The sequence below is a fragment of the Rhinolophus sinicus genome, linkage group LG15 (assembly GCF_036562045.2).
Source record: "Rhinolophus sinicus isolate RSC01 linkage group LG15, ASM3656204v1, whole genome shotgun sequence".
Lineage (NCBI taxonomy): Eukaryota > Metazoa > Chordata > Mammalia > Chiroptera > Rhinolophidae > Rhinolophus > Rhinolophus sinicus.
In genome coordinates, this window is record NC_133764.1 from 24,082,627 (window position 1) to 24,109,154 (window position 26,528).

Here is a 26,528-nt window from a genome sequence, read left to right on the forward strand (position 1 = left end):
TGATTCCTCTGATTGGCATCTCTAGTTCTGCACATGTTCTTTGGGTCAGCTCAGAAGAAGGCTCTGCCAATTTTGAATATTTATGATGCAACACCACCCCCCACCCCCAGCCACCAATGTTACTTAAAGTTGTTGGCTTTTTTTCTCTCTTAGTTATGCCGCAGTGTGATTTAGGAGTGATTTCATTTCTTTCCTTGTTCATATGTATTGTTTTTCAAAGATATTTGGAGATTCAGAGTTAGATGGCCATATATACGTGCACAACACATTTGTAGAAACATTCGTGTTGTATTGTTTTTATCTGCACTTTGCTTGCTTTTGCCTCTTATTAATATATTACGGTATGTTCTTAGATAACAGTGAATATTAGTGGTACCTTATGTGAAAATCCTATTATATACATTTTTATACATATTTTATTATATACATATTTTAAAATATTAATCATAAATGGAAAGGCTTAAAGCTTAAAATACATATACATATTTTTATTCTATACATAAATATACATTAATATACATATTTAAAATATACATATTTTAAAATATTGATCATAAATGGAAAGGCTTAAAGCTTAAAATACATATACATATTTTTATTCTATACATAAATATACATTAGTATACATATTTAAAATATACATATTTTAAAATATTGATCATAAATGGAAAGGCTTAAAGCTTAAAATAGTCGATCATGTGCTGCTACCAGATGTAAGGATCTTCTCTTCAGCTTTGAAAGATTTTTAAGTCAGAGAATGCTGGGAAGGCAAAAAAAGAAGCTCTAGGGGAAAGGTTTATTTTCTGTACTGATTCTAAACTTGTTGGGAAGAAAAATTAGCCCAACATTTTATTAAAACGAGACCATCTCTCCTGACATTTTAGTACAGCATATGTTTCACATGGTAGTATTGCAAAGAGGTGTATTTTCAAGAGCTACATCTTATTCTTATGTGGTTCCACCTGATTTTAATAGAGAGCCTTTGTGGGTGAGAATCCACACCAATGTTTGAACCTTTATTTAGAAAGTAAGTGTGGAAATTCCATCAGAACAATAAGTTGAGAGAATGATACTTCTTTTCTTGGATATGTTTCATGTGTTACCTTTTCTTTAGGATCTGAACACCTGAGTATTAGCTGGCTAGAAATTGTCTTCATGTACGGTTTGAATAGATTTGACTACTGAGCAATCGAAGCATGGTTGCTGCCAATTGAAATGCTAATTCCGTGGCTATATTTTGTTAAAATATATGAAAGTTAATTTCACCTGTTTATTTTTACATGTTTTAAATGTGGCTACTAGAAAATTTAAAATTCCATGTGTAGCTCACTTTATCTTTCTATTGACCTGTGTTGATCTAATCTTGCACTGGACTACAGTAGGCATACATTTGGACTCTTTCTGACTACCTCTGTGTGGAAAACCATCACAGTTTCTATAGATTTATCTCTCCTGAGCTATTAGCCAGGAAATTTTACAGGAGTTTCTAGAAATCTGACATGAGGAAAGATCGCCAGAGGATAGGAATCTATAAAGTGTAAGCCTTCAAAACAAATCTTGACATTAAGATATTCTGGACGACATTGGGCCTTCAGTGGCAGCTTTTGTATTGTTAATCTAGCAGGAACTCTAGTGTATTTATGTTTAATGGATCTGGTTTTCATTTTGGGTTTTTTATTTTTTTTGTTATTTGCATTTAGCCTAATGTTGGTACTTTGTAATATTCATTGATACTTTTGAGTCCCTGGAAACGTACAGAATATGGAAAGAACAAAGATTTTGGAGTCACACAGACCTAGATAGGAATTACTAGCTGTGTAAACTAAATTATTTAACAGGTCTCATGCTCAGTTTCCTTATTTGTAAAGTAGTACGCACATACAACTACTGTGCTTGGTTCTTGTGAAAATTAAATACGGCAATGTTTTCAAGTATTTAGTGAAGTGCCAGGCCCATATTAGGTGCACCCCGTATTCTTTGGGTCAGAAAGATATGAAGGGTAGCCAGGGAACACTGTTTACCAAGGACTTCTTTTCATATTCATATGAAGATATATACCTAAAACAAACTCTCTCTCTCCATCCATATATATATATATATATGTATATATATACTTTTTTTGTTTTTTGGAAAGCTTTGCCTGTGTGACTATTGGAGAAATGTGGCTGTGCCTAATTTATCCAGTATTTGTGCTACAGGTTTGTCAGGCTTCATGTTTTAGCCCAGTACTGTTACTAATAGTATCTCTGATGACTAGGAGTCCTTTCCTTTCATTGGAAAATTGTAATTTGTGTATATTTCCCAAAGAAGCTCATGGCATATTTATAGATTTATATTTTTATTGAGGTATTACTGAGACACGACAAACTGCACCTAATGTGTACAATGTGATACATTTTGACATACGTATACACCCATGAAACCATCACTCCAATTAAGATAATGAACCTATCCATCACACAATAGTTTTCTCATGCCCCTTCATGATGCATCCCTGCTGCCCCTCCTGGCACTCAGCAGAGGCACATTTCTATGTAATATGTCTCTTTGAGTATCATCGAGGTCTTTTTTTGGGGGAGATACTTAGCTGTCATGTAGTTTAAGGTAACTTTAGCATAACTATAGTTAAAAACATAAAGGTGGGAATCTTGAATTGAAAGTAGTTTTTCCTTCCGCTCTACATCTTAAACTAAAGGCCTTTAAAAAGTAAAGCTTTCCATCTAGAAGTAGTACATGAAACTACTAAAGGACTTGAAGTTTCTCTGTGTAATCATTTCAAAACAACAGTTTTTTTCAGCCACCAAAAGGATGCAGTCTTGACATATAAATAGAAAACAGATTGAGATTTTGGCTGATACTACTATACTGGTTTAAATGTTGGTTCAGTCAACTTCAGGCTTAGATTACAAGATTTGCAAATTAAAGGAAAACCAAAAGGGAAAGAACATCTGCATAGATTCTGCCTTTGTGGAATTCCATAAGGCAGACTTACTCTACTTCTGGTGGAGCAGGTCATGTGCACAGCCTTGAGAAGAGATCATTGTTGCATTGTGATAATCCTAAAGACAAAATTGATAATGAAAATGAAGTAATTCATTATGGAGAACCATGCCATTTTCCATATCAAGTATTATTCCACGATTTTTTGGGGAAAATATTGTGTTGATGTAGCTATATGGTATGGTATTTAGATAGAATAAAATCTTGCTCAATCTCACTAGTATGTTACTTGATGATTTTCTTGAATCAAAGTATTGGGATTTGAGAAAGGTTATTTGCTTTAACTAAGACTTAAATATGTTTTAATCAAAGACGATGGTCAGTACAATTGACAGTAAATTAGTACACACCTCAGTGACATGTAAGGAATTCTTGCTTGCTACTGGGTATATCATGTCTTGTGTGTATGACTTTTAAAAAAAATGTTTGCTGTAGATTATCTATGATGCTACCTCAAAGAAATGCTTTATTTAAATTTTTTTTTTTAAGAGGAACTTTGCATTCTTTCAAAAAATATTTGTGGGTACCTACTACATTTCAGCTACAATTTAAAGTATCTGAAAATTCAGTAGTGATCCAAGGCAATGGTTTCTAACTGGGGTGGAGAAAGTAGGGGTGATTTTGATCCCCAGTGGACATTTGGCAGTGTCTGGGGACGTTTTTCGGTTCTCACATCTTGGGATGGGGAGGTGCTAGTTATATAATGTAGAGTCAAGGGTGCTGCTAAACATCCTGTAATGTACTGATCAGCCCCCAAAACAAAGAATTATCCAACGTCTAATGTCAGTAGGGCCAAGGGTGAGAAACTTGGATCTAAGGTGACAAAAATCTATGCACTGATTGAGCTGACATTCTAGCATGGAGAGCAACAAGTAAGTAAAATATACAGTATGGCGACAAGTGATATGTAAAAAATACTAAGGAAGGTGGTTAGATAATGTTGGACAGGGCAATGTTATGTGTTAGTGGTGGACACTTGGACAATACTATGCTCTTTGGAGCTATAGGGAAAAGTGCTGATGTGAACATTTGTGTACATGTGTCCATTTTTGGTGTACATTTTGTTTGATATTTATACCTAGGAGAGGAATTTGTAGGTCGTAAGTTATGCTTTGTTAGATATTTTCTAACAGTTTTCTAAAGTGGTTATACCAATTTACCGTCCTACCTGAGTACCTGAGGCTTCCAGTTGCAGCACTTGTGAAAAGTTGACGTTGATAGTCTTTATTTTAGCCATTCTGGTGGGTATGCATTGGTATCTCACATGGTTTTCATGTGCATTTTACTGATAACTAGTGAATTTAAATACCTGTACATAGGTTTGTTGGCTGTTTCAATATTCTTTGAAGTGTGTGTCCAAGTCTCTTGTTTGTTTTTCTTTCACATTATGTTTTTTTCTTATTCATTTGTTGGAGTCCTTTTAATGTGAGCCCTCCATCTATGCTTTTATGATTTTTGCCTTCTATATCCTGTTTACCTCAAGGTTATGAAGCTGATTCCAAAATATGTCTGGTTTTCAACATAGACGTACAAGAATAGAGTTTTGAAGAATAAAGTTGGTAGGGTTACAATTCTTAATATTGACTTATGAAGCAACAATAAATAAGTCACATTAGCATAAGGAGACACCATTAGATTAGGGAATACATAGAGAATACAGAAACAGATTCCCATATCTTTATAATAAAGATGGCACTGTAGTTCAAAGGGGATGCATACATGGTTCTGGGTAATTTAGATATTCATATAGAAAATGAAGAAACTTGTCCCTTATCTCATATCATGCAAAAATCAACTTAAGATGTGAGAGAAAAACAACAATATTTTGAACATAAAATATTTTTAGAACTTTAAGGTAGGCAGATATTCCCCAAGTAGAACATAATATGTACTGACCATAAATGAAAAGATTTGTATTCGTTTGATTTCAATGTTATATAGAAAACTGTTTCATTTGGTGATATATCACTTATATATGACAGCCTATAATGTAAATACAATGAAAAGCTAGGATTTTATTATTTCATGAATCTCTATTTTATGTCAGTTTTTAGAATTATCATATAATCAGAACCATATAGTAATTGAGCTTCATTTTCTATGTTGATGCTACCGTGGGTCCTACAAGGTTGCCTTAAAAAATTGGGATTTGAAATCTTGGGTTTGCTTTTTGCTCCATTTTTGGTCATTTAAAAAATTCTTTGCTTCTTCATTTCTCTTCTTAGTGTTGTCATTATTGAACATCTTTATGCAGCACTTCTTTATGTTTGAGAAATGTAAATCCAAATGTAATGGTACAAAACATGATATTGTTACACAAGTCCAGTTGGAAATCTTCCCTGAAAGATAGCAGAATTTCTTCAAGCCATCCAGATCATGAGACATAAAAAAGGACAAATAGCAAGTCCTGAATAGCAACTTGGTGGGAAAGGTCATGCTAAGTGAAATGGTAGAGGAAAATTAATTTTTTTTAAATGCTATAATATCTTGGGTTTTTTATTTTGTTCTATATAGTACAGAAGACTATAATTTTCTTATTTCTATGTATAAGGCTGTTACTTGTACCTTAGGATACAGAGGACCAAATACTTGAAAATAATTTAAAAAGATATAGAAAAACTGCTTTTGGATTTATATTTTGCTGAAAAACTTGAAAAAATCACCGGCAACTTTTGAATATTGTTTTATGTTTATAAACAGATTATTATTTTAAAAATAAGTTGTCTGGCCTCAATAAGATAGTGTCACAATAAATAGCGTGTCCTAGAGGCAAGGTCTTATTTTTGTCTTTTTAAATTTTTTGAATGTATTATGTCTTAGTGTTAACTGATTTTTTCCTTTGTTACAACCAATTGTTATAAGTGTTTTTTCTTAGCATTCAAGTAATTTTATTAATATCTTGTTTTTCAAAAACAGTATCCAAAGAAAGTCCAGTTTCTGTGAGATAACTGGCGTATTAATTAGAGCCTTCTGGTGTGGGTGTGGGTGTGGGTGAATGTGCTTGTGGAGAGGAGTGAAGACGGGCTCAGAACAAGAGACAGTATGTTGGGTGTACCTTTGGAGGTCTTTTTTTTTTCCTTGAAATTTATAAATGCTTAAGTGTGATATATTTAGGTTTTATCACTTATTTAAATGTAACACTTCACATTGTTCTGTGAGAACATGAAATATAGTAAATTTGTTGTAAAGCATCATTTTCTATTTTATTTTAAACTATTTTCTCATTAGTCTTCTTCATTTTCTTAAATTTTTCAAAGAACACATTCTGAATGCATCTGTGTCAGTTTTGTCCATGTACCTTTCTCAAACAAGGAAATCAAACTGAAGTTTATGATGACCAGAGAGCTTGATGAAAACAGCTGCAGCGCATACTTGCATGTTTCTCTTGTCAAATGAAGCAGCAATATAGAAAAAATGATAGCGCACCCCCTCTCCCCCTTTAATGACAAAACTGCTGCAATTGGGGCCGTTTTAAATTATTAAACACTGTAAACGCCATAACGTTAATTATAAGAGGAACAAACTCTACAAAGATAAATGTGTTTTCAATATGATTCTTAGGGAGGGTACAGTAGAAACCAGTGAATAGAGAGGAAATTTATTTCTGGCAGGACTCTAGACATGGAACTGTGGCTGAACTTTTTACCCTAATTACCTCCTGCTAATGCCTGCAGCGGTCTGGAATCAAAGTGGTGCTTCAGGCCCTGGAAATTCTCTGATGTGGCAAACGTTTGTTGTGTGAGGAGGGTTTCTTAAGAAAAAGCAGAATATTGTGACAGGATTTTAAAAAAATTTCTCAGTTACCACCCACCTCACTTGTTGCCTACAAAAATAGAGTAATTGTTTGCATCTGTGTGTGCTTTTTCCCCCTAAGAAATAACTGTTATAAATCAATGTGACATAGATCCAGTGAACTGAGGCTTGCCCGAGGTAGGCTTGTGTGCTTTTTTTTAAAGTTTCTTCTTTATTTTAAAATCTAGGTTCGAAATGTAAGGAAGTTATTTTTGGTGAGCAAGAAGAAACATTCTGCCCATTTCTTAGGCGAATTTGGATCTTAGAGTATGCTTTTCAAAATGAAGTCTAACCACTTTTGTAGAGTCAAACTGATAACTATTAAATTGCTTAATCCTGGAAGTTGAAATGGGAATTTCCAGGTTCCTATTTTAGCTCTACATTCGACTGGGACTAGAAGCTTACTAGAAACATTTCCCTTTAATTTTGGTGAAACTTTACATCATTCCACTTATCTGTCATAAAATTTCTGGCTTGTACACGTTTTGAAATAAAAAGAATAAGTTTTTTTTTTTTTTTAAAGCTACATGCTTTTTATCCTTTGCTTTTAAAATCAGTGTTTCTTTACTGTGCATAGGATAAATACATTGCTTGCATTTTATACATTCTAAGACAATCCAAATTTCAATTAGTCTGCCCTTGTTTTATATGAATGTCTGTGCTGACTTGTATCTCTAGCTGCAGCCGTCTACCAATCTTTTTAAGTACCATTTAGCTAATTCTTGAAAAACACTAATTGTGCTGGTTTGGAATGCAAATGAATTCATGGTTTCATTTGGGTAGAAATTTATTTTATTTATTTATTTTTTAAAATTTATTTTACTTAGGTGTTGTATAGAAATACTTTTAATTTTTAAAGGTAGTATGTTACCAGTTTTTTTGATTCTGGACAATAAAGAGAATTTTTATTCCTCATACTCATAATGAAATCTAAAATTTATTATAAGGTTGTGTCAGAAATTCACATGTTGATGTGGTTTCAAATTACTCCACTATAACCTTAGTATTTTGCATTGTGTGTAGTTATATTTTTGCATTGCATCCATGACCATTCATATATTGGTTTTATTTGTGAATTGTGAATGGGAGTTATTTCTTTGAATTACCAAATGTCAAAATTGTGTTACAAATAATTTAATTTTGTTCTGTACCGGTGTTTATAAAACCTTTTTGATCAGTGGAAGGCAATTATACATTTTCACTTCTAGTCTATTGTTTCACAGTTATGATTGTCCACGTTGGATGTAATATATGCATTTCACAACTTTTGTTCTGTTCTTTGTTTGATTCCCTTTGACCCCTGTCCCCCATTCCACCTACCTTTACAAGAGCAGGCAAATATGAAAAACATTTTTCTTCTAACTACTATGAAACGTAATCTTTTAAGGTAATAATACTGTTAAAACTGGAAAACGAGTTGTATTTTAACCATATCTATAGGCATTTTGTGCTGTTTCAATTTAATTTATACTTCACTATAAAATAACTTTGCATATTATTATGAGAAGTATTTAAAGTCTCATCTGCTTTTTTTCCCCCTACACCTGATACCACAGGGGGAAAAATGACAATGATGTGCTTTTATCACATATTATGGACTGTAAAAACATTTAGCCAAAATGGGTATAAATATTCCTCCCAACTTTGAAACAAATATACTCTATGGGGTACAAATGATTTTTTTGTACTTTAATAAGTCAGATTAGAGGCATTGATATATTTAGTGTCCTCTTAAAAAATATGAGCAAATGCTCAGATTTTATGTTTTCATTTTAAGTATTGAGAAGATTTTTCACATATCTCTTTCTAAAACTTCTCTTGGTACATTTTGATATTCCTTGATTTTGAGAAGTAGATTTCATGTAATTTTTTAACTTTAGCTTTTCTCCATTTCTCAGTGTGTCTCAAATACTGTGATGAACTGTAGGTTTCTTTGACATGTATAAGTTGGTTTGTATTGTTTTATATGTATACTCAAACTATGCACATTGATAAAGTTGTAGGGTAACACTGGAATAATAAACATGTGTGTTTTTGCACAGTATAGTGTATTTGGCCTCTGTGCTTGCTTGGCAGAAGTAAGTGTAATTAACATCTTTTTAGTGAATTGAGCCTGACTTTTGTGTTCTCATTTCAAATATCCCATGTTTTTCAGTTAAACTATAGTTTAACACATGTGTTGATATGCAAAATAATTCTGTATGTACTTTGTTTATCATAACAGATAAGCAATTATAAAGTAGCTTGCTTTTTAGGGAAATAAATCCAAGCAAAATTTTGGTTTGTTTTGTTGAAGCGTTATTGTTTCTGCCATAAACAACACATAAATTTTTTAAATGTATTCTTTTACTATTTGGAGTTTCTTTATAATAAATATCATAACTGAAAATTAACTTATGTGTTTTTTTGGGAACTTCATAATTTATTTATTAATCATTAAGCAAAACTTTAACTTTTAACTTGTTTTTTTTGCCTCTGTTCTATATTCCTCTGTTAGTTTTTCTTATTTTGTAAGGAAGAAATACATGCAAAGGAAAAATTGTTCATGCAAAGGAAAAATATAGGAGGTTACTGCAGAAGTTTCAAATAGACTCACTAAATTCATGTCTTCCAAAATTATAAAATAGTGAACAATTTATTAATATTTCTGCTAGTATCAAAAACTCATTTTTATTTTACATGGGGAATTATAAAGTGAGATTTTAGTATCCTGAATTATTAATTTAAAAGAATACAGTATAACAGTAGCACTATAATTTTGGCTAACTATAATATGTATCATGTAAATATAGAGGCAGATAAGTTTTTTTGTTTTAAAGGTGTTTTTTTTTAATTGGGGAAGGGGAACAGGACTTTATTGGGGAACAGTGTGTACTTCCAGGATTTTTTCCAAGTCAAGTTGTTGTCCTTTCAATCATAGTTGTGGAGGGTGCAGCTCAGCTCCAGGTCCAGTTGCCATTTTCTAGTTGCAGAGGGCACAGCCCACCATCCTTTGCGGGAGTCGAACCGGCAACCTTGTGGTTGCAGAGAATGCTCTCCAACTGATTGAGCCATCCGGGAGCTCAGTGGCAGCTCAGCTCAAGGTGCCATGTTCAATCTTAGTTGCAGGGGGCAGAGCCCACCATCCCTTGTGGGAGTCAAGGAATTGAACCGGCAGCCTTGTGGTTGAGAGCCCACTGGCCCATGTGGGAATCGAACCAGCAGCCTTCAGCGTTAGGAGCACGGAGCTCCAATCGCCTGAGCCACTGGGCCGGCCCATAAGTTTTGTTTTTGATTTTTTGGAAACCTGATGCTAATGAATGCAAGGTTGCAGCTTTCAATATTATCATTGTTCTGTGTTTAAAATCACTTAAGTGAATAAATATCAGCAACCTAAAATATTAAATATTCAATATTTGAAAACATTGCTTTTCATAGAAATATTTTCCCATGATGCTTTATTGCTGAATATTAAAAAAAATTGTGAGGAATAAAACAAATACTAAAGAGAAGCTGTCCTCTATAAAATTTTGTCTGTTTCACATAGTCATTGTAAGTGTTAAATGCAATAATGTCCTTATAACAATGGCTGGTATTTATCAGGTACTCAATAATCAAAATTACAGAGCTGCCACTGAGCTGAGACTTATTAACAGAAAAGTGAGATTCATTAAAGGTAGAATGTCAAACATTTTAATATCTTTATTTCAGAAATGGAATTTTGCCAAATATCTCTCTGTTGAATTCATTTATTCCTTTTCTTTATTTTTTAAGTACACTTAATTTTTTTTTTAACAGTTTTAGGTTCACAGCAAATTTTAGCAGAAGATACAAAGATTTTCCCATTTATACCCTCTTCCCCCACACGTACATAGCCTACCCCATTATCAATATCAGACACCAGACTGGTGATTTCTTATACTTGATGAACCTAAATTGATACTTCATTGTTACTTGAAGTCCATAGTTTAAATTAGGTTTTACTCTTGGTATACATTCCATGGGTTTGGACAAATTTGTAAAGACATGTATCCACCATTATAGTGTCATATAAAGAAGTTAATTGATAACAGGTAGTTAATGTTGACTAATTCTTTTCTTCTTGATTCTTAAACAGTGCTATATTCAATGAACAACAATAAACATGTTTATTCTTAACGCATTCGTTTAACAAATAGTACTATATTGAATATACAACAATAAACAAGATGTCATCTCAGTCCTCCAGAAGCTTATATTTCTTTTGAATGAAAGGGCTTGTATGAGGTGTGACAATTAAGTTCGTGAACTCATCCTAGAAAAAGCACTGCATACCTCATTGCTGAATATCACTACAGTCACCTTCAAACTACTCCCCTTGGGAAGCTATGCACTGATGCCAGTGCCTAGTCCACCCTTCAAAGCAATTTTGGAACTCTTTTTCTGGAATGGCCATCAGAGCTGTCATATTACCCTTGATGTCCTGAATGTCATCAGAATGTCTGCCTTTCAATATTTCCTTTATCTTCAGGTAAAGAAATAAGTCATTTGGGGCCAGATCAGGTGAGTAGGGAGGGTGTTCCAGTATAGCTCTTTGTTTATTTGCTAAAAACTCCCTCACAGACAGTGCTGTGTGAGCTGGTTCATTGTCATGATGCAAGAGACATGAATTGTTGGTGAAAAGTTTAGGTTGTTTTCGTCTAACTTTTTCATGCAGCCTTTTCAGCACTTGCAAATAGTAAACTTGTTTAACTCTTTGTCCAGTTGGTACAAATTCATAATGAATAATCCCTCTGATATCAAAAAAGTTAGCAACATTGTTTTGACTCTTGATTTGGACTGACCGAACTTTTTTGGTCATGGAGAATTGGCTGACTTCCATTGTGCACTTTGACATTTTGTTTCAGGGTCGTACTGGTACACCCATGTTTCATCACCAGTGATAACACGGCCCAAAACATCGTCTTGCCTCTCCAAAAGGTCTTGGCAAACTTCGACTCTCCTTTGCTTTTGTTCATCGGTGAGCTCTTTCAGGAGCATTTTTGGCACACACCTTTCTCATATCAAGATTTCCAGTTAAGATTTATCTGTTTCTCTTTCGATGTTTACTTGGTCTGCTGTGCTTCTCACAGTCAGCCAATAGTTTTGACACACAATTCGACAAATTTTTACAATGTTTTTGTCAGTTCTGCTCATTACTGGCCGCCCTGACCTCTCTTCATCAGTGATGCGTTCTCTCTCCTCAGAAGAACATTTAATCCATTTGTACAGTGCGGTTTTCTTCATGGCATTATATCCGTAAACTTGGACTAACATGTTCCTGATTTCACTTCCACTCTTGCCAAGTTTAATAAGAAATGTAATGTTTGTTCGTTGCTCTAATTCAAGCTCAGACATTCTCGCGATGGCACACAAAACATGCAACAACAATGATGAATGCCACTCAGCAAGACACCGCCACATGTTGACAGGAACATAGCTGTGAGACACTGATATACCAAAAATCAAGCTATTTGTACAGTGTTGCCAATGTAAGCGCACGCCGACAAGTTTGCGAACTTAATTGTCAGACCTCATAAGTCTATGAAATGTACGCATGACATTAACTAGATTTGTTTAGTCTGTTTGCATTTTTCATTTAGAATGCTTTAATATATTCAAATGATTAAAAAATATGGAAAAATATTCTTAGAGGATTAGTGTACAGTTCTTTTCCCTATTTGTTAGAATAAACTCATTGTATGTTTTAAATTCTATTGTCATTGTCCTTGGAAATGTTGGTATTATTAATATGGATAATTAATGTGATTTACAAATCTCACTTGTATATTATTATGAATTGTCATATATTATTTTTAGAGTTATATCCTGGTAATAAAATGTTTTCTATGTTAGAGTTTTAGTTATAATAACCTCGACATTGTTATATACTACTTCATGTTAGATCAGGTTATGTAGAAAAGTAATTAAAATGTTTCACTTGTACTTCATTAGTCTAATTAAAACCAGTTGAGAAGTTTTAAAATGTTTGAATTCGCATTGGTATTTGTTGATGTATTTATTTGGGGTAGTAGGGCAGATTTCTGGATTTTTAATTTAGGAGAGATATTTGACAGGCCAATAGACTTGTACTTTGTGTTATTGGGAAATGAGACTTGATAATTTCTTGGAGACTTAGAAGATTTAGCTCTATTTTCGAATGATTGCACTTTAACTCCATTTTCCTTTTTAAAAAATTACTTATTTTTTTCAGTTACAGTTAACAGTCAGTATTATTTTATATTAGTTTCAGGTGTACAGTATAGTGGTTAGACATTTATATAATTTATGCAGTGATTCCCCCAACTTGTTTTCCTTTTATCTACGTAGTAGAAATGTTCCCTTTCTTAGCAGAGGTCAGAAAAGTTGACCTATTTAGATTTGAATGGTGAAACTCATTAGTAGGTATACGTATTTAATAAATAAGTGTAACAAAGATGGCAAGCTAGCTGTTCCAAACATTCATAACTTCATTTAATTCCTTTTGTATTCAGCAGATTACTATACCTACTATTTCACTAGAACTTTAATCCAATCTAATTAAAATTGCCTTAGATTCTTTCTTCTCTGTTTCTAAACTTACCTATGCCTATATTAGATAGGAATATCTACTTTTGTGTAATGGATCTGCTCACCTAACATTTCTGCAGGAGACATGACTGGCAAATATTGTTCTTTCTTGAGTATGTTCAATCTTTAAAAAAATATGACTATTTAAATACGTGTTTCAAAATATATGAATTTTAAAAATGAAGCAATATTATAACTGAAAGGGAAATAGAGAAATCAACAATTAAAGTTAGTTAACATTCTTCTTTTAGTAACTGATGGAATAAGTAGATAGGATATCAGTCAGGCTGTAGAAGACATGACTACAATATCAATGGACTGAACTCATTTTGATAGAACGCCATATCCACATACTTTTAAGTGCACATAGAACATTCACCAAGACTGGTCATATGCTGGACAATAAAGCAAGGCTCAATTATAGAGTATATTTTATAACAGCAATGTAATTTAATTAGAAATCAATAGCAAATATCTCTGTAAAATTTGTACAATGTTTGGAAATTAAACTATGGATCAAGCAGAAATCATGAGAAAATAGAACAGAATTTAAATGGAATGATTAAAAAAAAACCCAGCATATAAAAAATTTGGGATGTTGTGAAAGCAGGAACAGAGGGATAGCTATAACATTAAGTGCTCACATTAGAAAAGATGAAAGGTTTAAACCTTTCACCTAAAATAAGTAAAAGGAAGAAAATAATAAGGGAAATCAGTGAAAGAAAACATAACATCAGTTAAGCCAAAAGCTAGTTCTTTGAAAACACAATAAAAGTGATAACCCTTTAGTGAGACTGATCAAGAAAAGCAGAAGAAACAAATTACCAATATCAAGAATGAATGAAGAGGCATTACTACAGATCTTATGGTCATTAGAGAATAATAAGCAATCTTATGAATAACTTTATTTTTGAAAACTTATATAAGATGGAAAAATGTACAACCTAACTCAGGAAAAGTTATTGGTAAGTGAAGAAAAATCAGTAGAATACTATTGCTATGGAGCAGTTGATTTTTAAATAATTTAATAAACTAATTTCTCTATGAAGGAAGAGCACAAAACAAATACAAGAACTGAGGGAAGACGGGTTGAGATAGTAGGAGAGATATTACCTATGGGAAGAAATGGATGGGAAAAACCCCACAAATATGTTGCAGAATTGAATAAGTTGGAAGATACAGAAGGGAGAATAGATAGAAAACTGAAAAAAAATTGAGAAATTGAGCCAAGTGGGAAGAAAATTAGAGCATCTGCGTAGTTCCCAAATAAGAGAGGGAAAATATTATGCAATAGAAGAAATGTCTTAAGTCAGACTGGTTAATCCCAAGATATATCACTGTAGAGTTCCTGTATTTCTGGAACTCAGGCTCACCTCATATTCCCCCACAACTGAAGCAAATACTATAAGACCTCGGAGAAAGACTGTATAAAGCAGCCCAATTACACCAGAAAAAACCCCAAAAACTATAGATCAGTAGTCAGTGAAGTTTTGTTTGCCATATAGGAAATGTTTTAAGCTTAGTGGATCATATGGTTCCTGTGGCAACTACTCAACTTAGCCATAGTAAATAAAGAAATGGGTGTGGCTGTGTTCCAATGAGACAAGCAGTGGGGCTTGGATTTGAGACATAGTTTGCTGATCTCTGCTATGCAATAAATTTTTTGAAAAATTTTCCCAGTAAAATTTTAAGTGCTGTATTTATGAATGTTTTTTTAGTGGACAAAGATTGTGTAGGCATAGTGGAAAATAGTATTATAAATATATAAATTGAAGACTTGTCTTGTTTCCTGTAACATATCTTCCATGATTTGAATTTTCATTGCCTTTGTTTTTTTACTGTGGTATATTAAACATATTTCCCTGTATTATAACTTTATATTCAATCCTTTTATAAAAATACAGCTAGTTATGTTGAAATCTCCTTAAAGGTAGAATATTTCTAACTCATCTTTATATTCTATTGCAAATAATACAAACTTATTTTTAAAAATTAATGTATGTTTTTGGTTTCCTCTTATGTAGTACTCGTAGGTCAGATGAGGATAGCTATTGAAGAACATGTAATTCTAACCCCAATTCTAACATTACCTCCTATTTTTATGTGGAGATGTTACTTACTTTTTCCTGCCTCCGCATTACCTCCGCATGCAAAGCTTCACTACTACCACTCTCTCAACTTGTGGGAGTGTTGGAAGGTTTAATTACCTAGTGTTTATTGAGAACTTTGCAGAAAAAAAAAAAGTTATTATTAACTAGGTTAATCACAAATATAGCATTTAATATGGTTAAGTTTCCATTTTCTTTGCTTTTTCTTTTTAATTACTTAATAAAAAACACAATGAACTGGCTTTTGTTCTTTAGGAGCTGAATAAGAATACCAATAATGTAATTCTATCAAAAATTTTCCTCTTATATTTAAAGGATTAGATTCAGTAACACATGTTGAAGGTTGTGCAGGTTTTTCCCATTTAAAAATAAGTGTTTCCATGCTTCTTGCAATTTGTGGTAGATTTAAAATGTCTTTGCTATTTTGTGTTTCATTTATACATGCACATTCTTGGAAAATGTCACTTTCTTGAATACTTTGTTCCGCTTTTCCTAATTTTGGTTCAATCTGTTAAATATCATGAATAAAAATAATAAAAGTCTTTGTAAAGGAAAATGGTATTAATATTTAGAATTTTCAATTCATAAAAGCCATATTTCACATTGCTTTAACGTGATGCTGATTGTATTGCATTAGAAAAAAAATTGTTTTGAAAACATTGTCCAGGATAAGAAATGGCTATGATTCTAGTAAAATACCTTAATGTAAAGAAAAAAATATTGTTTTAAAAATTAAACGTAGACTCTGAGATTAAAAATTTTAATATTTTTGATAGGGATTTATAAATTTGAGTTTAGAAGTTTAGTTTAATATTGTATTCTTTGTAACTCTTTTTTCCCCCATAAAGTATAGAAGAAAGTGTTGCATCTGTCTAATATACCATTTTTAGGTGGTGTTTAAATTTCAAAGATAAAATGTAAGGCCCGTTCACCATTCCTTCATGCATTATTAAAAAAAAAAAATGCCAACGTATACAACATCATACTAAGTGTTTACAAAAGGCCCAAGATATCTAAGTCATTTCTCATTCTCTAGATGCTAAAAACCTTTTTTTCTACATAAAGGGATTATTAATTCTTCCATGGAACGGTATAATTCATTAGTAATACTCAACTGTTTATACCTAAAAATCTTACTGAATTCTTACTCTAATTCATGCCCCTTTTAGTGGTTCATTTGGCTAGACCTCACTGTATTGTTGACTCTACTTAAATAGTAATTGTTGGATCTGAAACAGACTGCCAGAATATTTTCCCATGTTTATAACGTGTAGAGTATTATTTGTGTATAAAATAATGCTGAAGTAATATGGTTATATACATTTGGTCAAACCTTTTAACTGTATAACCTCAATTCATTAAGAACAAATTAGTGATATAACTTATAAAACTTAACATCTTTGATTTAACCTGTTTAATGCTCAGTTTTTTGGTTTTAATATTTTGTAAACTCTCTATTGTCTTAATAAAAGTTAGGATACCAACAATGTTATTGTGTTATAGAAGAACCTGAGAAATAGAAGCCAATTCAGATTTGTTTCTGAATAGTTCATATTGGTAAAATTTAAAAAAAATTATTTAAAATTGTATTAGCTTAGCATAATTGTCCATACACTACTTTATGGAAAGAAATTAATTTAATCGATTAAAATAGCAAACAGTAAATCATAACTTTAGTTACAGTGCTGAAATTTAACTTTCAAATATAGTAAGTGAAAAGGCAACCTGATGTTATTTTGAACTACTACAATGGCAGAGGGACAAACTTATATTTCCATTAAAAAAATCCTGGTGGTCTTTGTACTGAATCTAAAAAACATTGTGTGCAAATGAAGGAGAAGGGATGCATTGGTTATCTATTTCTGTTTAACAAATTAGGGCAGACTTAGGACAACTGACATTTATTATCTCATAGTTTCTATGAGTAGTCCAGGCACAGTTTAACTGGGTCCTTAGCTTAGGGTTTTACAAGGCTGCTGTCAAGGCGTCAGCCTCTTTGGGTTTTTGATCTGCAGGCTTGACTGAGGAGAATCCTCTTCTAAGCTCACTCAGGTTCATTTCTCTGCAGATTTAGGATTGAGAACTTTTGTGTACTGCGGGCTATGTGCTGTAGACCAACTGCAGTTCTTGTTACGGGGGCTTCCCCCACATGACTGCTTACTTAAACAGGCCTCCTGGAAGTCTCTAGTGACGACCTTTAGGGAGGATGGGGCCTAGTGAATTGAAGGGGGGATGAGGAGCATTTCTGAGGTACTGGAAATGTATTTTTCTATCTACCTTATGACAATTCACCATGGCATTTATCTTAGGTATATACATTTCTTCTCTACGTATGTTTACTTCAGTATATCTTTATTTAAAAATAATTATAAAACGTAAAACAACTGCTAATGACTTTTCTGTTTTTCAACGTGTGCTTTTCGACTTTGGAACTAATTGTCTGATCCATGTGACTCATTAACAGATGTGAGCGAGAGGTGTATCTTACCACTTTTTTTTTTTTTTTTTTTAAGATTTTTATTAGGGAAGGGGAACAGGACTTTATTGGGGAACAGTATGCACTTTCAGGACTTTTCTCCAAGTCAAGTTGTTGTCCTTTCAATCTTAGTTGTGGAGGGTTCTGTTCAGCTTCAAGTTGTTGTTCTTTCAGTCTTAGTTGTGGAGGATGCAACTCAGCTTGCCGTTGCTAGTTGCAGGGGGCACAGCCCACCATCCCTTGCGGGAGTCGAACCAGCAACCTTGTGGTTGAGAGGACATGCTCCAACCAACTGAGTCATCCGGGAACTCAGCGGCAGCTCAGCTCAAGGTGCCGTGTTCAATTTTAGTTGCAGGGGGCAGAGCCCACCATCCCTTGCGGGACTCAAGGAATTGAACTGGCAACCTTGTGGTTGAGAGCCCTCACTCCAACCAACAGCTGAGCCATCCAGGAGGCAGCTCAGCTCAAGGTGCCATGTTCAATCTTAGTTGCGGGGGGCAGAGCCCACCATCCCTTGTGGGACTCGAGGAGTTGAACTGGCAACCTTGTGGTTGAGAGTCCACTGGCCCATGTGGGAATCGAACCGGCAGCCTTCGGAGTTAGGAGCACGGAGCTCTAACCGCCTGAGCCATCGGGCCAGCCCTATCTTACCACTTTTTAATCACAGATCTTTGGATAATCATTGGCTAATCACCTTTTAAAACAGGAGATTTTTTGATTGCAAGGGAATTTCAGGTTTTTGGTAGTGGACACCATGTTGCATTTGGTAAGTTCATTAGGAAACTTGTAATCATTGATCAAATAAGGATACTACTTCATATGTATCGTATGTAGTGGTATGGGGTCCTATTACTCTGGTGTGAACTTCTCAGGCCAAGATACTATACTGCCGGCCTGCATGACAATAGAAAGTAGAAAGTGTGTTAAAACAAATTTTCTCAACTTTCTGTTTCGTTCCAAGCCCTTTCCCTCTATTCCCCAATATTCCACACACTCTGGAATTTGATCCTCTGTGACACCTCCACTTTAGTGTTCTCTTGCTCTTATTCCTACACTCATAGTCACACTGCCATTGTATACTTGTGACCATCATGGCAGATTGTGCACTGTTTACAGGTTTCTGTCACCTCTGATTCTCTCTCTAATCCTCATATGATTCTCTGGGCAGTGCAACATATCCTTTCATCCCCCGCACTTATCATTTTTCCCTACTGTATATTTCTTATTCATATTATTCATCAATTCCTACCATTTGATTTATTTCACTTATTTATCTGTTTCTGTTTGTCTTCACCTACTAGAATAAGCTCAACGAGGGAAAGAGTTTGGCCTGTTTCGTTCAGAGTGTACAGCACAGAAAAAACTCTAAATTTATCAAATGAATAAATTAATGGAAAGGTAAAAGGCAATAATTCTGTCATTCTGAGGATAAAACCTAATTTTTGACTTTGGTTTTTGTTCATTGTTTGCTTGCATATTACGCTACAGTTTTATTGCTCTTATTTATTTAATCATTTTAGATTTGTAATATATAAAGTATTAGGATATACCATCATCACCTATAATCTGATACTTGAATAGCGAGGTGTGATAAAAAATATGGTGAATGTTTAAATTAAAATTTATTACAGCCTTTCCATTGTGATCAACAAATATGGTGAGTGCTGCTGCCAAGTGCCATCCAACAGAAAGGCAGGGATCTTCAATACAGGAAGCTGCGTGTCAAACCTGAGTAACAGTGTGTGACAACTTTCAACTTGTTTGGTGCAGTCAGTTGAGTGTGAGCTACGGTTGAGATAAGGTGTGTTTTAAAGTGTGCTGTAAATAATCCTCCATCATGACAACGCTCCGTGTCACACATTGCTCCTGCTATGGCAATTTCTGTCAAATAAAAGCATTATGGTGTGTCCTCATCCACCTATTCACCATATCTGGCACCATGCAACTTTGGGCTTTTCCCCAAAGTCAAAATGAATGTAAAAGAAAAATGTTTTGAATCAGTTTCAGGACATTGAAGTAGCCATAACAGCACAACTAAAGACATTCACAAAAGAGGACTTCCAGAACTGCTTCAGAAAGTGGCAAGAATGATAGGATGTGTGTTTGAAGTGAGGGGGCGTATTTTGAGGGGAATTAATGGCAGTGTGTCTTTTACTGTAATACATTTTTTAAGTTAAACATTCACCATATTGTTTGATCACACCTTGTAGTTTTTTTTTTTAAAGTGCCATAGTGTGTCTTTCTATGAGTACAATTTTATACTTTATGCCAATATATAAATTGCATGCCCTTGCATTTGATATTTCTTCTAGTCTAACTAGGGGGAGGGCCTGTGTAGTGAAGAGCATGGCCTTTTAAGACCGCCAACCTATCATGGAATAGTAACTGGGACATTTCTTATTAAATCGATCATGGCTGGTAGATCCTTTAATTGAGCTGATGGGTAAAATATCATGAGACTTCAAAGGAAGAAGAAAGTATTTTAAGCTGGAAGGATATCATTGTAGTCAATCTGAAAATTTGTTGAGATTTAGATGTCTGAAGATAGGGATGGAATAGAACTAAGTAGATAGAGGACCAGGAGTTAAAAAGTCACTAATGGTAAATGGGTAAGAGTACAAATTGTATAAAAGAATGGAAACTAAATTTTGAATTGCACTCACTGATCTTTTTACTGTCTCCATGCATAAGCCTTTTCCAGAATGACTATAGTTGCAACTTCATTCCTTTTTAAGGCCAAACAATATTACATTGTATGTGTGTACTACAATTTGTTATGCATTCATTAGTTGAAGGAGATATGGGTTGTTTCCACTTTGTGATTATTAAATAATGCTGATATGAATGTTTATGTATATGTTTATGTGTAGACATGTTTTTATTTATTTTATTATATTTTAATAATTAAAGTATATTACGGTGACAATTGTTAGTAAAGTTACATAGATTTCAGGTGTACCATTCTGTATTACATCATCTATAAATCCCATTGTGTGTTCACCACCCAGAGTCAGTTCTCCTTCCATCACCATGTATTTGACGTTTTTATTTCTTGTGGGTATGCACCTACGAGTGGAATTACTGGGCCATATGGTAATTCTATGTGTAGCTTTTTGAGCATCCACTAACCTGTTTTCTACAGTGGCTGCACCATTTACATTCTCACCAGCAATGGACCAGGCTTGTACTTTCTCCACATCCTTGCTGACACTGGATCTTTTTTAGTTGTTTTATTATGATCAGCCTAGTGCGTGTGAAGTGTGTTTCATTGTGGTTTTGATTTGCATTTCTCTAATGACTAATGATGTTGAGCATCTTTTCATGTGCTTGTTGGTCATTTTTATATATTCTTTGGAGAAATGTTTATTCAAATCCATTGCCCATTTTTCTTTTAATTGGGTTGTTTGTCTTGTTGAATAGTAAGAGTTCTCAATATATTCTGGATCTGATATTTGATTTGAAAATATTTTCTTGTATTTTTTAGGTTGTCTTTTCCCTTTTTTGACAATGCCCTTTGATGTACAAAAGTTTTAAATATTGATGTAATTAAATTTATCTATTTTTTCTTTTGTTATTTGTGCTTTTGGTGTCATATCTAAGGGTATTGCCAAATCCAAGATCATGAAGATTTACCTTTATATTTTTTCTAAGATTTTTATAGTTTTGGCTCTTATATTTAAGTCTTTAGAAATATTTTGAGTTAATATTTGTGTAGGATATAAGATAGGAATCCAGCTTCATTCTATTGCACATGGACATCCAGATTTCCCAGAACCATTTCTTGAATTGTACTATTCTTTTCTCATTTAATGGAGTAGGTACCTTTTTCAAGAATTAATTGATAACAGATATGTAGTTTTATTTCTGGACTCTGAATTCTATTCTGTTGATTTATTTGTGTATATGTCAGTATCATAGTGTTTTGATTAGTGTAGCTTTGTTGCAAATTTTGAAATCGAGAAATGTGAGTCCAATGATTTATTAAAATTATTGTTCCTTTTAAATATTGTTTGTCTGTTTGGGGTTCTTTGCAGTTCCATTTGCTTTTTGGTTGGCTTTTCACTGCTGCAAAAAAGGCTGTTGGAATTTTGATAGAGATTGCATTACTATCGTAAATGGAATTGGTTTCTTAATTTCTCTTTTGGATTGATAATTGCTGGTTTATACATGTTGATCTTATATCCTATAACTTTCCTGAATTTATCAGTTTTAGCATTCTTTTGTGGATTCTTAGGAATTTTTTTTTATATAGGATCATGTTGTCTGTGAATAGAGAGAGTTTTACTTCTTTTCCAATTTAGAAGCTTTTCATTTCTTTTTCTTACCCAATTGCTTTGGCTAGATCGTTCAATACAATGTTGAATAGCAGTGTTGCAAGTGGGCCTCCTTTTGTAATTCCTGATCTCGGGGAAAACAGTCAGTCTTTTGCCATTGAGTATAATGTTAGTTGTGGGTGTTTCATAAATGCCTTTTATCATATTTGGAAATTCCCTTCTATTGCTAGTTTTCTGTGTGTTTTTATCATGAAAGGATACTGAATTTTGGCAAATGCTTTTTCTGTATCAGTTGAGATAATCGTATGGTTTTCCCCTTTTAGTTTGTTAATGTAGTGTCAATTGTTTTTGAGTTTATTATTTAATTCCACATGTTTTTGACCTGGTGATCGTTTAAGAGGTTATTGTTTAATTCCACTTATTTGTATATTTCCAATTTTTCTTCTGTTTTTTTTTTTTTTTGCTTTATAATTTCATCCCACGTTGGTTAGAAAGATTGTTTTCATTGTTTTTAAATGTATTGAGACTTGTTTTGTAGTTCGCGTATCCTGTAGAATGTTCCATGTGCACTTCAGAGGAACGTGTATTCTGCTTTTGTTGGATGGAGTCTTCTACAAATTGGTTAAGTTTAGTTGATTTACAGTGTTGATCATAAGCTGTTCTAATTTTTCTTCATTCTTTTTTCATTCTACTCCTCTGATGTATAATTTCAGTTGTGTTATTTTCTTGTGGCACTGTTTAGTGTACACTAGAGTACAAAGTAAAAGCTCGTTTCATGTCTGCATATTTTAGTATAATACGCGTCCTTTCTCTTATGGGGCATGCATACTGCTGATGTGATGGAGAGCTTTTTCATCAGCCTACCCATGAGGAAAATTAAGATTGTCTTGCTATGTCCCAGGGAAATGGTCAAGGCTTTTAAAAAGAGAGAAAATAGAGAACAAAAGGGTATTTCAGGCATATACACAGCTATGTTATTGGCAAATAGCATGACTCCTTTATGAATATGTGAGTTTCTGAAAACTATTTTAAAGACTTATCTTTTTCTATCAGGCATTGAATAAGAGGTTTTTTCCCCCCCACATATAAATAGAGTTTTTAGTTCTGTCAAGTCTTGTTGGGTCGATTCTTAATTGAGCCTTCATAGCATTTGTTTTGTCTACTTCTATTGAAGGCTTTCTGCAGGAAGAATCTCAGTGGTGACATTGTATGGATGCCAGTGAAATGATCAGAATTCAAGTTACTAGTGTACCAGTAGCTATAATGAGCTGCTAATTGAAGGTGACAAGCTGTTTTTTCCTTCCCAGCTGTCCTGGCAAAATGTTAGATTTCATTCATTATTAACTCATTGCTTCTCAGCAGAGGACTGTTTTAATTAGTTGGAAATATTAAGAAAAGAATTGTTGCCTTGTGTCAGTTTTGGAGATTGAAGTTCAGGTTTTGCTAGATCCCTCCCCCCACCACTTCCCTCCAGTTTTGCCCGTTGTGTACAGTTGTGAAGTACCCAACATAATCAATAGACAACACCATTTCAACCACCCCCCAAAATTTTTCATGCCACTTGGCACTCTATAGTTTTCCTTCTTCCCTGACCCCTGGTGACCACTGATAGGCTTCTTGTTACAGCTTTTCCTTTGTACCTTTTCTTTGAAAGGGACTCATACAGTATGTAAACTTTTATGTCTGGCCTTTTTTTCACTTCATAATGGTTTTATATATTGCTATATGGATAATCTGTTCTTTTAAATTGCTGAGTAATATTCTGTTGCATCAATATATCACCATATATTTATCCATTTAACTATTGATTGACATTTAACTGTTTTTGTTATTATGAATAACAATTTACAAATATTTTGAGACTCCATGCTGTTTCCCATAGTGGCTGCACCAATTTACATTCTCACCAACAGTGCACAAATGTTCTTTTATTCACATCCTGGCCAACACATACCATTTCTTGTTTTTTATTTTTTTATTTTATGATAGACATTCTAACAGGTGTGAGGTGATAGCTCATACTACCTTAATCATTGTAGCTAATAAGTTCCATACATATAAAGTTTTCCCAATCATGTTTTGCACATTTTCTTGAAGATTTTAAAATTAGCTTGTCATTGTCAAATAGGATAATAAGAGCAGACAGTTTTACCTTGTTCATAATCATTTGGGGAAAGTGTTTGTTCGTACATCTGTGGGGATTTTCTGTAGATACCTTTCATTAGGTTGAAGATTTTCTCTTCTATTCAACCACCTTCCATTCCTGGGATAAACCTCATCTGGTTTTGTATTGCTTAATTTGACTTGTTAATATATTGTTGAGGGATTTTTATGTATATTCATGAGACATAGAGATATATATCTGTAGTTTTCTTGCGAAGCATTTGTTTTGTTTAAGGTGTTAGTGGCCTCATAAAATCAGTTGGGAAGTGACTCCTTTTTTACCTTCAGAAAGAGTTAGTATAGGATGCATAACCTTTTTTTTAAATGATTGATATAATTTACAAATTCTATTTGCATTGGGTTTTACGTGCTCTTCTTCTCCTAATTTCTTAAGGTTGAAATATGAATGTGTTCATCTGTTCTGGTGTCAAGAACTTGGTGTCTTAATTACTATACCTTTGTCGTATAAGTGTTATGTGGAATGCATCTTCATATACATTTTAGAATGAGGTCTCATTCCTGGTAGATTTTGGATTAGGGCTGAATTTGATCAGTTTAGAAAGTTTGTCAGCTTGTGATATATACTTCCATTTATTTTGGTCTTGTTTTTGTTCTTTTTTTGTGTAAATATGTTGCAATTTTTCCTAGCAATTATTCCAAGGTATTCAGTATATTCATATATTCAACATATGATACTGTTTTAAATTTTACTTTTCAATTGTTTGTCCTTTATTTATAAAAATACAGGTGCTATTGTATCTAGTGACCTTGGTGTATTCATATATCATTTCTAATGGTTTGTCTTTATTGTGGGGTCGTCTGTATATATATTTCTACTTACAGATGTGTATTATACTTAAACAATCAAGTTATCAGCAAATAATGACAGCTTTATTTCTTAATAGTCATTTTCTTTTTCGTGCCTTATGTACACGACCTTCCAAACTATATTGAATAGAAGTGGCGATAATGAGTATTCTTGCCTAGTTGCTAATTTTCGGATGAAATCTTTCAGTATTTTGCTATTTTATGTGATTGCTAGTTTTTGTTTGCTAGTTTTTTTCCAATTATTTTTTATTTTTTATTTATTTTTCAGGACTTTATTGGGGAACAGTATGTACTTCCAGGACTATTTTCCAAGTCAAGTTGTTGTCCTTTCAATGTTAGTTGTGGAGGGTGCCGTTCAGCTTCAAGTTGCTGTCCTTTCAGTCTTAGTTGTGGAGGGCACAGCTCAGCTCCAGGTCCAGTTGCTATTGCTAGTTGCAGGGGGCGCAGCCCACCATCCCTTGTGGGAGTCGAACCGGCAACCTTGTGGTTGAGAGGACGTGATCCAACCAACTGAGCCATTCGGGAGCTCAGCGGCAGCTCAGCTCAAGGTGCCGTGTTCAACCTTAGTTGCAGGGGGCAGAGACCACCATCCCTTGCGGGACCCGAGGAATTGAATTGGCAACCTTGTGGTTGAGAGCTCACTGGCCCATGTGGGAATCGAATTGGCAGCCTTCGGAGTTAGGAGCATGGAGCTCTAACCGCCTGAGCCACTGGGGCGGCCCTTGTTTGCTAGTTTTAAGGTTGTTATTCTTTATCAGATTAATGAATAGTTTTTAAATTTTATCAAATGCTTTTCTGCTTTTATTGAGATAATCTTATCATTTTCTTTTCTATAGTACTAACTTACTGAGTGAGTTTCACTGTTTTCTCTTCCCCTAAATTTGCTTCCCTGAAATGAGTTGATTGGAATATATTATGATTTTTTTTATAGTTCAAATCAATTTGCTTATATTACTAAGGGGCTTTAAGATTATGTTAATAAGAAAATGTAGAGCTTACTGTCTTTCACACATTTTGAAAAATAATAACATTTGTCTTTTTTTTTTTTTTCAGCACTAGCCCACCTTACTGTTGTGTGGATCTGTATTCACTTCGTACTGGGGAGATGGTCAAGTCCATTCAGTTTAAAACACCTATCTATGATCTCCATTGCAACAAACGGTAAGCATCTTTTCATGTGTTTCTTGTACATGATAACATACCTCCTGGGTATGTAGAGCTCTACCAATGTGATCGACTATCTTGGGTTTATTTTTTTTTAAAAAGTTGCAAAAACACCTTCTGAATTATGCCAAATAGAGTTAGCTCTTAAGAGTTCTT

General features: G+C 33.7%; 1 protein-coding gene across 25 annotated transcripts in view; it reads left to right on the forward strand.

Annotated features, from left to right (window-relative positions):
* BCAS3 (BCAS3 microtubule associated cell migration factor) overlaps positions 1-26,528 on the forward strand; it is a 519,095-nt gene that overhangs the window by 88,139 nt on the left and 404,428 nt on the right. For all 25 annotated transcript variants that reach the window (XM_074320579.1, XM_074320576.1, XM_074320587.1 and 22 more), the window contains exon 8: positions 26,262-26,369. In XM_074320579.1, the coding sequence (XP_074176680.1) occupies positions 26,262-26,369 (108 nt within the window). The remainder of the gene's footprint in view (positions 1-26,261; positions 26,370-26,528) is intronic.